General features: G+C 36.9%; 1 protein-coding gene across 1 annotated transcript in view; it reads right to left on the bottom strand.

Annotated features, from left to right (window-relative positions):
• Positions 1-8,276, bottom strand: part of AKAP6 (A-kinase anchoring protein 6) — a 236,437-nt gene extending 228,161 nt beyond the window's left edge. Inside the window, 2 exon segments of the mRNA XM_009290373.1 lie at positions 5,101-5,458; positions 7,824-8,276. Coding sequence (XP_009288648.1) covers positions 5,101-5,424 — 324 coding nt within the window. The 5' untranslated portion in view covers positions 5,425-5,458; positions 7,824-8,276.
• Positions 8,277-16,916: the final 8,640 nt, after the last annotated feature.

Genomic DNA, 16,916 nt, shown 5'->3' with positions numbered 1-16,916 from the left:
GCAGGGGGGTTGGACTAGATGACCTTTAGGGGTCCCTTCCAACCCAAACTATTCTATGATTCTATGATTCTAATTAAGGTTTTATTTTCACCTGTTCACCTGTTGAGTATAACGGTTATCTCTTGTGGCAAACTTCTGTCAAGAAAAAGCAGTCCACACAGTATTTCCATTAGGAGCTTCATCTATACAGACTTCTGTTAAGACTGTCACTAACATCTTCTGTGATCATTTGTAAAATATCAATTATGTTATGGTAACATGATGAGGCTTAATTCTTCTCCAAGTTCTCTTATAATACACAGTTGTCTGTACAGTCTGGAGATTCAGGAAAACTTTACCTGTGCACTGAGTTAAAGGTTGTTTATATAGCACGGATGAAAAGCTGTACAACTGCAGAAGCAAGGTGTGTTGTCACAAGCCTCAGAATAATAGAGCCATTAAGAGTCATCAAACCAAAGGTGAGAAGAGAAAGTAGCCCTGTTTCTAATGTTACAGAAAGACATACTTCAGCAATGTTGCTAGCATTGAATAAGTCCTTTTACAGATCATGATAAAGACAGTTTTGAGTTCCAAATTACAAGAAATTGAACTCACTGAAGTTATCTTCCAGATTCAGCCATATTTTGAGTGACTTATTTTAACACCTGAAAAAAAAGATTGATTTTTGCTCTTGATAGGAACTGATATAGGAAAAAAAAAGTTGAAAAGTACTCAGAAAAGTCATTTGGTCCAGCCTTCAGTATTTATTCAATAAAACCAGCAATATTTAATGTTATTTATTCAATAAAAGCCCACTGAATTCAAGAGGATGGGATGAGCGAGAAAGACACCTATACTACCCTGGTTTTACATTTTTTCAAAATGCTTGTAATGGAATGAAAAAAGGAATAACTTGTCTCTAACTGCAGATATATTAGAAACTAATATCCTTTAATATCTTGCTTTGATAATTCCTTACACTCCTCTCTTACCCAGGATTTAAGTACAAGGAGAAAAGCAACTAAAAATTCTTTGGCCCCCAAAAAGTGGAAACAGAGATAGCAAAAGGATAATGGTTACATGATATTTGACCTCTATCCAAAGTTAATGAAAATCTTGTTGTAGGAGTCAGGAGGAAAGATGAAAGATCCAGTCAAGAGATGTTTGAGGCTGACCCAGGTATTGTGGAAAAAGATGACTGAAGTCTCTCTACTTGGAAAGAGAGAAAAGATCAGTGGTCTGCAAAGATCTAAAGATATTTTAATAGTATAAAATGTGTTTGTTTCTATGTCAATATAAAATATATGATTCAGACATGTAAGTCACAAAGCAGTAGTGGAGTGCTTTACTCCACAATTAGTTAGAAGTTAACAGACATCTAAAATACAGAAGATTATACTAGATCATCCAAAATGACAGTTTTTTCAAAAAGACAGAAAGCGTCGATGAGTTGAAACACTGGACCCTTCCGTGAGAGGGTCAAGGGTTATAACGTAAAGCAGAAGAATGGGAGTTGAATCCAAGATGGACCTCAGGAGGATTCCATGAAAGAATTTGCTGTAAAAGCAAGCATATTTTATTCAGACTAAGAAAGCTAAATGGATCATGAAAGCATCTCAGCAGGTTAACACAATACAAGGACAGAGCGAGCACTTTTAGATTTGCTTGTAGTAAAAACACAGTTTTTTTCATCTCTCTTACAAATATTTGTAATTGGTAACAGCTACACTGAATGTGTTAGAGAGATGTAAATGTATCTTAGCATTCCGGACCCCAGAGAGTTATGATTCATGCATCTAGCTTACTGAAGCACTCATGTGAAGCTGAGCTTTCCAGGAAATTTCCCAAGGGACAACACGAGACAAGCCTCCCACTCATGCTGCGTGGCTAGTTCTGAGAAAGGGCATTGCAAAAGTAAGAGAAACAAGTATTTTCAAAGGATCAGTGGTGGCTAGTAAAGCCCTAAAGTCACGTAGCATAAAAAGAGACTGCCAGCAAACACCAAAATCCCCAGGGAACAAGCCACAAAAAAGAAACAACGCTCCTGGTTACAGAAAGAGCAGAAGCGCAGACAAGATCTGAAACAGGAATACAGAGCAAATATTCACAAGAGAAAGAGATGATCTGTTTGCCGAGCAATTTTTCCAAGGAATAACATAAAAAGTCTGCTATGGCCTACATCCTCGAACCAGCCCTATCACCATGAGCCAACTGACAGCCAGAGGAAGGAAATAAACTTTAAGCATCCAAAACAAATAGAAAGCTGCCTGAAAATGAAATTGGATGTCTCCTGGCTGAGGAAAACAAACTATAAGAAAATGAAAAATTGTTTGTCTTACTGCTACATTTGCAGTTTAAAAATTATATTCAGAAACTGTTATGTTATAGACTTTTAACCTGAGTCTGCGTCATTCATTTTTGTGTTTATGATTTGGACGAAGGAGTAGAGAGAAGGCTTCTTAAATTTTCAGGGGAAGAAAATACGTGTGCTTGGGGGAGGTACTTCAAACATACCAGAAAACAGATTTGGAACTCAAAAAGTCACGGACACACTTGAGAAATGGGAAATTTAAAAAAAAAAAAAGTTTAATAATGGACAAAGGCAAAATCCTACATGTAAAATTTCATGGGTAAAATGGATAAGACAGAGGTGGAAAAACCCATAGTGCAGCAAAGGAGTTTGGGAGTTACAGTGAATCACAAGCTGAACATGTATCAACCATCTCCTGCTGTTGTGAAAAAAAGAAAATACTGAACTGCTATGTATTGTTTGAAAGACACATGAAACTTTTTCCAGTCTTCTGGCAACTGTGAAGCTTCACATTGAGCCCTGTGTCAAGCCTGGGCACAACAATTCCAGAAGGAGCCAGATCAGTTGGAAGGAGCCCCTCAAGGAGAATTATCAGAGCATGGAACAAATGAAAAAAGAGGATCTGTATGAGGGATGTTTGGGGGGTTTTTTGTTTAGCTGATTTTCATTAAGTTATGTAATGCAAGAGGATACAAGGATAAACAATTTAAAACATATTTAAAGTCTGAATAAAAGCATTTCCACAACACTTGCTTTTACATTCTTATTTCTTTTTTGTCTGTATACAGGTTTAAAGGTAAGCAGGTTACAGAAGTTCCGTACTCCTAATGTGTTTGTCAAGACTTTGCTGCGTTTTTTACTACTACTACAGATCTTTCTGCAAGCTTTTTCGTTTTATATTACTTTGTGAAAAATTTAAAAATATATCAAATATTTAAAAAGATCTTCAAATACAAGTCATTATTGTGCACGCACACAGATACACACGTGTATAAACACACAGAAAAAAAGCACTGCCCTGTGAGTCCAGGGTCTGTACATAGAATATTTGACAGCCTCAATGACAGGTCCCCCCAGACTGACAGGCCAGATAATTGCAGATAATTGAGATTCCTTCACGTTACTCTTTTGTCCTTTTTTTCAGTTGCATTAACCAGATCTCTTCCTAGTCCCGAACAATCCCTAGGTTCTACAGCAATTGCTTACATGGAAAAAACCATTAGGAAAGTGTTTTATGAACTACCATTGACTCTTGCAACTTCACAAATAAACTCTAAAAAGGAGAAAACTGTGAGGAATGCTATTCATTCACTGACCTCCATTTGGAAATAAAACATTTTAGTGGGTGTGTGAGGGTGAGTTATATGTACAGAATATTCTCATTTTGTAAGCAGGCACAAATCAGTTCTGCTTGTGCTTTGGGCCAGCACAAAGCTGTGTGTGAATACCATCCACAAGCTCCGCAGCTCTTTAGTTTCAGCTCAGCACTGCGCTCATATGGCCACAAGCAATTCCAGATCAGAACTGGCACCTAGTCCAGCAAGATTTGTTATGACTGCCTGCAGAAATACCTTTTAGGTGTATTTGCTAAAAACCTACTGCACGTTGGGGACATAGTCCTTTCTCTCATCAAAAGCTGGCAATGTCTACCCCAAATTTTTCAGAAAAATGGCGGGACCATAAAAAACTCAAGATCGGCTCTCTATTTGGTTAGAACTGATTACAGTACAATTGCTTTATGGTTAGCGTTAGTACACAGAGCTGTATTTTAAGACAGCCTACAGCTCCAGTCCTAAAATAAACACAAATAAAATACCATCACGCTGAGTATGAAGGAAGACTATGTTCACATAAACAGGCCTCAGAATGCAACTCTGAAGACAGCTCAGTCTGAAGAGATAACATTTGCCTGCTATTTTTGGAGGTTGTTTGCTGCCTTCAAAAGTATGCTTCATCTGCTATAGCAAACCAAGCCATGCAAACGAACATACGCATACAGTCCTGGACACTATTTATTTGAATTTCACCTTGAATTTCCTTAATATCTTTAAAGATTCAATGCCAAAATTTAAATCTGGGACCAAGACACAGGTGATTGTTTAAAGAAAATTGTGTTCAGTTGTCAGGTTGGGGCAAGGGAGATTGTTGTTCTTTTAGTTTACACAGAACACAGATTTTGGGGGGACAAAGTCCAGTCTTGTTAATGCATTTTCTAGCTGGGAAAAAAAAAAAATTAAAAAGGGTGATTTACTGGCTGTGACTGTTTGAATCATATCACTTCATATTTCTTACCAAGACTCAGATCTGAAAAAAAATTCTACACATTTACCATTTTGGATGTAGTCCCACCTAAGTTCAATCTTCAACATAACCTTTACGTGACTGAAAGGCCAGACATTAGACCACCTTTCTATCCTACTGCCTCTGAAACTTGCTTAGTTTTCAAATGAGCGGCCATGCTTATTGGGACACAAATTTGGAAGTCTTAGGTACTGAAACCCATTAAAATGGGCACTTCTGAGATGTCCAGTCAGGGTACTGTTAGTGTTGTATTAGCTGCTCCTGGAGTGTGAACATGTTCATTAATATGTTTATGACTGTTGAATTAAGTGATGAGTAAATAATGTAGTAAAAAGTCTGAGAATGATACGGTTTCTATTATTTCCCTGAAAAGGATTTATTCACTTTTTAACACAGGCCGTCATAACTGCTACAGCAGTTATGAAAAGCCCTTTTTTTTTTACTTTACCAGTAGCAGAGTCGAGTGAACCACCTTCACTGAAAAGTCTGCAATATAAAATTCATCCTACCTTTAGCTGTACTAGATGCACATCCACATGCTTGCTATCCGAGTCCTGCTGGACAGAGTAGGTCAGATCCCTGACTCTTTCAGATGTCATCCGAAGCCAGGTCTCAATTTCTGGCAAGTGGAGAACAATCTTCCAATCGGCCCCAGTGTGCAGAGGAGGCGGCTTTTCATACTGCTGGCCGGAATCAAGCTCCTTCATGACATCCTCTTCCCCATCTTGTTCCACTGTAGGAGTCATGTTTATAAGCATGGGAGATGCATCAGATGGCATGGGATCCAGTTCTTGTGTCCTCATGGGAGAAAGTGCTACATCCATGGCTAACATGGGAAAGTCTAAATCATAATTCTTTTCAAAATAGCTGCAAAGACAAAAAGAAAAAAGACTGCTGTTATGAGACCAAATTTAGCAAAAAAAATGTTCACAAGACAGGGAGTAAATGGCAACATCTGAGAGGTATTGTACTTTTAAATAAATTCTTCACCCTGCAAATCTACACTAGAAGTTCAAGAATAAATTTTTCAAATTAACTTTGTCGATTTGAACAAACAAGTTCTTTGTTTGAGAAAAATAACAAATACAGCATTTCTCTCATTGTAGACAATCACCTTGGAAATGACAGTTTTCATTGATGAAAAATACGTTCAACAACTGCAACATAAATAAACTGAGCATTGACAAAGCTAGCAGAACTTTACTGAACTCCATGAGTTAATGTAGGACTGGTGCTTGTAAACGAGCACATATTAGAACATATTCCTTGGCCTGAAATTTATGACTAAACACAAAATATCTCAAGTTTTATTCAAATTTCCCAACTGTCCACTCGACTATTGATCACGTACAACAAAAATTTTAAAGGCAAATTTGAAGCAACTATTGAGGACACTGGGTTGATCTATTGTAGGCAGATTTTAGTTTTGAAGTTTAAATTCTTGTAGTTTTGTTAGATTAAGAACTGTTGCAATAAGCAACAACTCTATCAAAACTTACAGATAAGAATTCCAAATGTCAAAATATGTACCTAAAATTAAAACGTCATTTTACAAGAGTGGCTTTATTAAGCCCAAAAGCTGTGTCATCAATATACACTTACAAGGTTCACTGGAAAAAGTAAATAAATAAAACATTTCACTTTGTACCTCTTTCTCTGTACACTCTAGTTGTATGTAATACGGAAGGCTGCCGTAAACCCTACGCCCTGGAAAAAAAATAATCTACTTAACAGCGTGCACCTGGTTTGGCGGTAAGTACCTAAAGCATTATGAAGACCTTCATTCAGTAGGAGATGTATTTTTTACCTAATTTTGGAGACTCACATTTGACACATGCCTGCCTTTGACATACAACTTCACTAAGCCTTGTACCAGCACTTACTTGTTTCTTCAATACTTTGCAACCCTAAGCTATATTCAGTAAGTCTACATTAAGAGAGTTAGGAAGATTAGGTCCTTTAAAGCTGTTTTATCTTTGTTTTAACCAGTGCATATTAGAAACACTTCAACTACATTTTAATAACTTTTGCTTGTGTTCCTTTTCCGGAGTGCTACGACTGCAAATGACTCTGTTATGCAGCTATTAATTTGGGCAATATTCCAAGTTTTTACAGTTTGACTTTTTTTTTTCTATAAAGACTGCATTTTAGCTTTTAGCATAATAGCTATAAGATTGCAGAAAAGAAACCACTGCCTTTCATTATTAAATCAGCTACACTGTGACTGCCGAGTTATATTTCTAAATATTTCAAGTGCAGTCTCAGCATCCAGAGGCCACTCCTGCAGGCAATGAGAGTACCAAAGAAGTGTTCAAACACCAGTCTACTTCTTGTAGCCGGGAATGACAAAAAAATTAAATTTAATGTTATTTTTTTTTTTTTTCCCCCCCTGCCACTACTTAGTAAATTATCTTTTGCACATCTATCACCCCCACAAAACAATATTTAGAATGGATATTAAGCTAGTAAATATAAATTTGGCACTTCAGAACAAAATTTTCTATCAGTGCAATCAAGGAAAGGAAATGAAAGAAGATTCCAATCATTCTCAGTGCCTGCTGTACAATTTCCAACTCTTTCAGTTAGATTTTTTGAAGACTTCAGAATTAAACGGTGTTATGTAAAAAGCTCTGTATCAAGGCTGTATGAAATTAACATTTCAGGATGCTGAGTATTTTTCAACTCCATCTCTTTTCACTGCCAGTTTTTCAACTTAGACTCTGTTGCCGTACATACACAAAATACATTTAGATAAATCACTCAATTTGAAAACATTTTTGTCTTAGACACTGCTGCTCATAGCCACAGTTTTAAAGCATATAAATCAACTGTTCTAACAGCCAAAACTGTAATTACTTCAAGCATATTCTTTACATTATTTCCGCCTGAAAATGAAATTTTAGTGAAATGCATGTGGTCCTTATTTCTGCATGTTTATCGTTAACGAATTAAACATGCCTACCAGCAAAAGAGTTGGTCCTGAATCATTAAATGATACAGAAACACAGGAAGTGCAGCACTTGCTTAGTAGGTTTTCCACAAAAAAACTGGCACTCTGCAAGAGTTTTTCAACATGACTCAGCTCTAGCAAGGACATGAAAGCAATTAGCAAACAGAAATTAAAACATGCTCCTGTAGAAGCAAACAAAAGCTAGTCCATGCTGCATGCAGAGCATAGCTCTAGCTTTGATACACTGAGTTTGCAATTAGCAACCATTAGGAACCTGCTGACCTGTTTTTTGTTACGATGTGCTTGACTCTATATACTGGCTCTCCAGCATTACAGTTAATGCCTCCTTTATCCTAGTTGCTCTTAAAGTCAAGTCCTTTGAATCCTTTTCTTCCTGCCAGATCACAACAACTTGCAACACTTCAAGTAAGAATATGTGGAGAAACTTTAAAATAGATCATTCTTTTCACATTCTTAAAAAAAAAAAAAAAAAAAAATCCTACAAAGGTAATAAAACACACTGTGGATACTAATTAGCAACGTCTGGGAAAGCTTTAAAGAGCCCACAAATGCTTGAAAGGAGAAACTGTTGCAGCTAGAAATTACTGAAGCTGAACACTAGGACACAGATTCATTAAACTGTTTCTTGGCAGAATAAAAATGCATCATCATCCAACTACGCTGCGAGAAAGGAAAACTGAAAGGTTCTCCTGCGCTCTCTGAGAAAACTGGCACTGAAGCGGCGTGTTCACAGGAGTGCTCTTAAAATCACTGGAGAAACAGTAACCTCCACCCTGCTATCCCTCCCCCGGCTCCTCCGCAACTGTGGCAAAGCAACGTAATTCCCCTCTCACGCCTGTGCTGACCTATGAAACGCGCTGGCAAGGCACTGAAAGTGCAGGCTTCAGCCACCCTCATGCATTGGATATGAAAGGAAAATAGGAAAATCCCTTCCACAGAGGTGTTTTTACAAAGTTCTAAAGTTGAAATACTAAATAGCAAACAACAAGGCCCAGCAACAACAACAAACCTCACAGACATATCTACTTTGAGCAATTTAAGAGTTATAAAGCTTGCCAAAATACTTTTGATCGGAAGTAGGTTCTGCTTTTTGGATTACTGACCACGTGCAAGTTAGACTTCCATATTTCTAATTAGGTCAGCAGCCCTGCAGAGGACTACATTCATGAAACTTTGTTAAGACAGCAGCTACTGAAGGTGACTAAATTAGCTGCTCTCCACCCCATTCTCGTATAGACACTTGCATCTATTGTCATCTAGCTATACCCTTTCTCCTCCAATATTTAGGATATTACTTTCATACTGAAACATGGAAGGTGGAAACAGCAAGATGGGGCATGGAAATCCTTCTTCAGCAGTTCCAGTATTTGCATAACGTGCCATCAGTGACATATGATAAATTTCAGCAAAACCAATTTTAATTTGAAATTTGAAAAACTGTATTTAAGAACAATATTCCATATACCAAGCCATCATCTAGTGGATTAAAACATTTGCTAAAAAAGATATGAATGGATGATCAAGTTAAACAATACTTTGGGGTCATATATTGTGATGATTGATATTTTAAGTGACTGATTTTAAATGCTGGTCTTGAGTTTGTTATATTTCTGGAGTATTTTGTTTTTCCAGATTTTGTGAGATGTACAGACAGTGAATTGTAAACCACTATAATAAGTGTTAGAACACATATTAAAACTGAATACATTTTTTAGAGTTGCTTTTTATATACTACTATGCAAAAATAGTTTTTGAAAGAGGTACAGAAATGATTCATTTCCTTCTAAGCAGGACCTCTGTCACCACTGAAGTTCTTTATAAACACGAAAAGCTAAGCTCAGTCTTGTTTTCTATGTCACAAAATCCTGGTAGCATCAATGACAGTTTTAGGTGGGCAAGCAATGCCACATCAGACTCTAGCTTTCTTCTATACCAAATCCTTTCTGTACCTGGAATAGCTGTAGAAGCTAGATTATTTTAAATTTGCAGGTGAACAGCTGAAAATATATTTTCAAATGTCCTGATCAATAAAAAGTTCGTCTCTCAATATTTTCAGGGCATAAGCCTATTTTCATCATCACAATCAGAGTAAGAGAGTTACGATGCCATTATTTTTAAAAAATACACCTCAAAATATTTGTTTCTGTCACTTCTGAAGCTACTGTTTCAGTCTGCTGAAAGGACACACGAACTATACAACATAGCTACAAGCTTGTACTCTTTCTGGTGGGGGAAAAAAAAAATAGATGAATTGAGAGTATTTTTTTGCCTTGTGTTAGTTCTTTATATACAGTTCTATATTTTCATGGATACTTGTATAAAAGGTGAGAGATCCCGTGTAAGCACATGCACACATATGCTTTCTGCCTTCATCTTTAGTAAGTGCATTATGCCTAACAGATGGCTGATTACCTTCCACTAATCACATAGGCAATCTCGCTTTCCCCTGGTTTTCCGCTCAATCAGATGCTAACGTTTTTATGCAAAACATAGAATGTGTGTGTCAACCGTAATATAGTTCATCAATCACCACAAGCCTTGAAAGACTTCTCTCACTCATTCTGCTCCCCAATTATTCACATTTTCCTTGTTTATAAAGCGCAGGCCATATTCACTCTGCCAGCTATCAGATCATCCACATTTTCCTCCAACAGCAGTTGGTTCCTGTCAAACAAAGATTCATTAAGCATTTTAAGCCATACAGTAGTCCAAGCATTGATCAGTGGTGCAGACACTGGGTCGAGTGAATGTTAATAAGCTCTAATTTTTCTTACTGTCACATATTGTTAAAATCAGCCATAAGCACTATACAGCCACCTGTCTGTCAAGTAAACAATTCATTTCATTCTCCAAAATGGCCCCAAAAACCCAGAGAAACTCCATCATTAAATAATTATGTCTGCTTGCTGACTTTGAAATCTAGTGAAGTAAATTTTAACATCAGATTTAATGAGCTCATTGATGTTGAGTTTTCTTAAATAGATACAGTCAAAATGAATATCTCACACAGCCAAGTTATATTTCCATTCCTTTTCTATTTCAATAGTCTCATGAATTCTCTGCCAAGTTATAAGGCTCATTACATCTTTCCTTGAAAATGTACTGTGTCAGTACACCAAAAAAATGAAATATATCATGTCAGTAACTACATATAGAGCAACTTGAATTTAATATCACATTAACACTATCTACACTACACTGATTCTGCTGCAGATTTCCTACATAATTTAAGAAATACAACAATTTCAAAAAGCTTTCAAAGAACTGAATTCTAAGAGAGGCAATTTAGTTTTTTCTCTTCATATCATTCCCTGTGAACACATTTCAAAAATACCTCCTTTATTATTATGTTACTATTACACCTAAAAATCTGAACAAATTGGACAGGAAGGGAAAAAATTTTCATTTAGCACTGCTGGGCCTCCTACTTGACGTGTGTAGACTCTTAGAAGGTATATCTGATAGGGAATATGGTGATGTCTGAACTCCTGCAGGATATAGACCAAAGAGACTTGCACAGTAATACCAATATTAAGCCTGCACATTAATGTGACTCATGATTAAAATTTTTAATGTGATTGACTTAAAGTCCATTAAAAAGTTTACCCCCACGGCTTTAATGGTAGCAACGCCAGACCACCAATGGTTAACCGCAGAAATCCCACCGTGGATGTCTGAGTTCCTGATTATGTCTATAAATCAGGATTTAAGACTCTGCAATGACCCAGCATGCTCTTTGGTATCTGCTGTTTCACTTTCTAATACAAGGTGAAGGAAAACGTAGAACTGTCAAGGCAAGTGTTTAGTTAGAAATTAGAAATTATCGTGGCAAATTAGGGCAAGTGGAAATTCTACTGGAGGATTTAGCAAAGGATCTGTCTGAAATCGATGGGATAGTAGGAAAGACTATGAAAAAAACTAACAGACCACAAGGTCTAGGCATTATATACCCAGGCAATCTGCAAGAAGCCACGGGTGAAATAGCCAAATTGCTGATTGTGGTGTGCATGACCTTTCACTGGAAACTTCTTTGGTTCTTAGGATACCCATTTTTAAAGAAAGGTTCTGGAGGACTTTTCCACCTCATGTTTATACCAGGAAAATTAGTAGAAACTGTAGCAAAGTGAGGCAACACCTGGAAAAGTACCAATTTTTAGAGGAAGAGCCTCCACTGCCTTTGAAAAGCCACGCTATTGGACTTTTTCAAACAGATCATAAAATGCTTTTGACAAGACCCAATGCCAAAAGCTAAGGGAATCTAAATAGCCACAGGACAAGGAGGAAGGTCCTTGAATGGGCAAATAATTGAGTAAAAGGCTGGAAACAACAGCAATAAATGGACAGTGGAATGGAGAAAAAAATGGAGACAGAGATCACAAGCAGTTTCACAGAAACCTCTGCTAAGCACGGTGCTTCTCAATAAACTGATAAATGACCTGAAAAGTGGGTGAACAATAAGGTGAAAAGTCTGCAGAAGGTATTGAAATACTGGGAACAAATTTAAACTCTGAGTAAATGCAGAACCTTACAAGACCGAAAAATTGAGCAATAAAATATCAGATTAAACTCACTATAGGCAAATATGAAGTTATGTGTATGAGGAAAAAAACAGTCCTAATTGCATGTATAGAATGGCCTCCAAGACGAATGTTACTACTCAAGAGCAATGTCTTGGAAGGAAAACTATCAAAGTTCCATAAAAACCCTCAGCTTAATACTCAATAGCAGTCAAAAAGAAAATCAAACTTTAGGAATATTTAGCAAAGGAATAGGAAATAAAACAGAAAAAAAAAATCGTTACATCACTATATAAATCCATGGTACACATCTTGCATGTTATGTGCAATTCTGGCCCCCTCATCACAAAGGGAATACAGTGGAGCTGGAAAAGGATTCAAAAAAAGGCCACTTGAAGGACAAACAGGAATATGTAATCACCTCTGTTCAAATGCAAACTGAGCAGACTGAGACTCTCAGCCTTGGAAAAAAGGTGACTTAGGAGGATAGGATGGAGGTCATAAAATACCACTTTAAGACTGTGCTATCCAGAAACTTTAAATTTTGCAGTTTTTCATAACCTAGGTCTCTTCATTCTTCAGAAGAACCCCAACCTCTTGTCAATGGAAGCATTCATTGTATTTCCTATGTGCTTTTTGTCCAAAAGTCTTTAAAGTGGTAGACCACAATTCCTCTCAGGGTCTTTGTCATTTGCCCAACCACCTTAAATATACCTAAGAGGCTGCTTCAGCCATTCTACTTGCCATGGTTTTTGCACGTGGTTCTCCAAAGGAGGACCTGGAAGATCCAAGCAGGACCCCTTTCAGGTATTCCTTTCAGGAACAACTTGACAAAAGATCCTAACCTCCAAACAGCTTCCTTTTAAAGAAAGCATAACTGAAAATTTCAAACAGCAAACAGTCCTGAACTCACCTCTCTCAAGCCCTCGGTTTATTCAGTGTCTTCAGCTGCTTCAATAAACTCCAAGTCCCTGATCTAAATTCATTTCAGTATATATATAAAGCCACCAGTATGATAATCTATATGAATAAGAGCTTTGGGCATCAATCCAGTATACTCATCGTATCAACAATTTGCATCTGTATTACCAAGTCCAGGAGTTTCATAAACTGTGGAAGCTGTACAGTATTATGCCCCTACGATTAATCAGTGGATTAAAACTGGAAGCAAAGTTTCAGAGAGAGAGTTCACACCTCAAGAGGTACCAACTGTGCATCTTAACACAAGCACCAAGTTTATCTAAAAATATATCCAATAGTTCTAGTCCAGCATTAACTGCAATTATCCTCAAAAAGAACAGCTGGGGTGGAAAAAAACAACCCAAAACCCCAACCCTATATTCAACTATTCCTCTGAAATTGAGTATTGGAATTGTCACACTGAGCTTAGAAAGCCACCATGGAGAGAAAGGAATACTTTTCTACTAAAGAAAATATGCTATACATGCTTATGTAAAAACCTAAACACTGTGATGTATAGTGAAGTCTTGCCTGAAACAGTGCATAAAATTTATACACTCCCAGCACATATCATTTTATGTTCTCACTTATGAAAAAGCAGGGAGACTAGCTGGAAATGATCCCATTAGACCACCATTATGAGGTACAAATTCTACACTACAACATGTACAGACATTTAAAACAATTGTGTATTGCCAGACTCGTACAGATAGAACAATGTATTCAGAGAATCAAACATATTGGGGTGAGTAGTTGTGTTTCTTGGCCATTTCTGACTCAGCGCAGGTTTGCCCTGCAGTAAGAAACAGTGACTGGGAGATGATGTGGTGTGAAGAGATTAGCATTAAAACAGACAAAGACAAATTAGCTGCTTCATATTAATTCATCATTACTTCAGCATCCTTTATTAGCTAAATGCCCTACACCACCTTAGGTTTTTGTTATCCTAATTTTCACTCCAGAAGGCCAGAGGAGTACATAGAAGACATACATAGCGGCAACTTTCATATGCTGATTCAACATACACGAGCGGTTGGTTGTTGGTTTTTGGTTTGTGGTTTTGGGTGGGTTTTTTTTTAATCTCCCTGGATAATGCCATTTTTGTCATTCTAGTGGCCAGTAGCGAGCAAAGCATTTGCAATCATAACGTAATTTTTCCCTTCACCAGCTACAAAATTCAGATAGCGAAGGATGCAAAATAATTATTCTAGCAAGAAGGCGGCCCCTTGTTCCAAAATTTTTCTCCAAAGAGATAGTGTGAAACATCTTTTAAATTGGAAGATAGCAAAATCAAGATTAGGCTTGGCTGAATACTAATCTGGATTTAAAATAGTCTTTAAGTATGCACAGAGGCAGGGAGACGTAGGTGAAAACATTCAGAGCTGTTTCACAGAGGATCTGCTTATTCGCTTGTGTGTATACCACCATAGGTCCTTGACTGCCTACCAAACCTGACCCATGTCCAGTCAGGTAGGAGAGCAGAAAGAATCCACAATTGTTTGTATGCATTTGTACAGACACGATCTTAAACTCTTTAGTCGCTGAGAAGTTTTTTGAAAAGATATCCACCATCAAAATACCAAACAGATTATTTCCACTCCCTAAAACAAAACAATACACGGACATGACATTTCATTTCATATCTGTGTGTCACTTTCTTGAAGTGCTCATCCACTAATGGGCACAAGGACTCTACCAAGTGCAGTATGTTAGTACCAACCTTTTCCAGCTCCAAGCAGGATTACTGTTAATTCTCTCTAAACACAGCTAGCTTGGTAGCTCTCTAGGAGCTGCTGCTTCTGAAATACATGGAATTCCACTTGTTTTGCAACACTAAATTTTATCCCAATGGTGCATTAAAGGGAATTTCCTCATTTCAACTTCAGGATAAAACTTAACATCTATTAATATTAAAAAAGCTAATTTAATTTCAGCTACTTGAAAATATCTTATCAAATCACTCACAGAACCCTATGTCAAATTTGCTTCTTTAATTGTATATTTACCTGGTGGCTGTGAACAGGATGTTTTTAACTGAAGGTTAATTGATGCTACAAGACTGATCTGCCATTGTAAATTTGAGATAGAAAAATCCTCACATCAAAAATTTCCCATAAATAACCTCTTCAAATTCTTTGATCAATTAAATTGCTTTTGACATTTTTCATAGAAAAAAAGATGGTGAGAGCTTTCTTCCTGGGTTCAAAATTAATTTTATCCAGAATTCAGCTGTCATTTTAGTTTGCTTTTTTCCAACTCCTTTTTAAAAAAAATCAAAAATTCTTCCTTTTCTCCTCCAAAACAGACAAGAACAAAGAAAATTTTTTTCAACAAATATTGGGAGTTAAAAAACACAGTGTTTTGATGCAAACAAATTTCACTGCAAACTTCCAACCAGTCCTGCTCTTCTTCCCAGGAGTTACCTCAAAACCAGTACCCTCAGGATTTCTCCTACAACAGCAGAATGAAGGCACTGCTGTAAGTCTTAGCTCAAAGTTAGGGAAAATAAAAATAATATGTTTCACTGTAATTTCACACTCCAGTTTCATAATAAATACATGCTAATCACTTAGGAGAAATCTTAACATTATTTCAGGGAAAATTATCCAGAGGCTAAACAAGCTTATTCTTTTTTATTCTAATCACTTAGGAGAAATCTTAACATTATTTCAGGGAAAATTATCCAGAGGCTAAACAAGCTTATTCCTTTTTATTATGGAAGTTGATTATGAGAAATTAATTACTTGTATCAAGCAATATGACCTCATAATATATCAGACAAGAAGAACTGGGCAAGGTTATTTTAGCCCATTTTCAAGTTCTATCATTTCTTATCCTCTCATATGTACTGTACAAAGTATGTCAGTCATAGCCAGCCTCTAACTACAATGCAAGTCTTAGATCTTTCTCTAGCAGTCATTCAAGATCATCATTTGGACTTCTTCCTTAAATTAAGGCAGTATCAGATATGTTATAGGTAGAGCAATACTGGATGGTCAGTCTCTCAGTAAAAAAGTTATTATAATAATAATTAAAAAAAAGAAAGAAAAAAAGAATAATCTACCTGAAGAATTCTTCAGGACACAATATTAGTATGTCAGACCCAACAATGCAACTTCAGGCATTTAAGCTGCCCCAGCCCCAATCCTGGTGATAAAATAGATCAAAATAGCCATAAGACACACTGCCATTTCTGAAACTAGCTTTGTTACACTGAATTTTAATAATTTTATTATCATAAATATTTTTGAAGAAACTGCTACTTTTTGGAATGATGAACGATGCAGCTGCTGAGACCAGAGATCCTGATCCATTTTGGAAATCAGTATTCTGTATTATATGAGACACAACACACTGGCTAGCTGACCCTGGAAATTCTCACTGTCATGTAAAGTTTAACTATAAATAATCTAGCTGTTAAATATAATATTTTCAGGCCTGTCCTGGTTTTGGCTAGGATAGAATTAATTTTCTTCCTAGTAGCTGGCATAGCGCTGTGTTTTGGATTTAGGATGAGAATAATGTTGATAATACACCGATGTTTTAGTTGTTGCTGAGCAGTGCTTACACTAGTCAAGGACTTTTCAGCTTCTCGTGCCCTGCCAGTGAGAAGCTTCTTTTATCATTATTATTATTATTTTCCCTTCCTTTTCTGTCCTATTAAACTGTCTTTATCTCAACCCACAAATTTTACTTTTTTTTTCACCAGTTCTCTCCCCCATCCTACTGGTGTGAGGGTGGAGTGAGGGAACGGCTGTGTGGTGTTTAGCTGCCTGCCGGGTTAAACCACAACAAGGTCTTATCTAGAAGAACACCACAGCTATTGCTTTTTGTCCCAATTTGGGGATTCACAGAAATAGACTAAGCTCTTTGGAGC

This window comes from Aptenodytes forsteri, unplaced genomic scaffold, assembly GCF_000699145.1.
Source record: "Aptenodytes forsteri isolate BGI_AS27 unplaced genomic scaffold, ASM69914v1 Scaffold108, whole genome shotgun sequence".
NCBI lineage: Eukaryota > Metazoa > Chordata > Aves > Sphenisciformes > Spheniscidae > Aptenodytes > Aptenodytes forsteri.
Note: the sequence above shows the minus strand (reverse complement) of the source record. Positions and strands in the feature narration are given on the sequence as shown.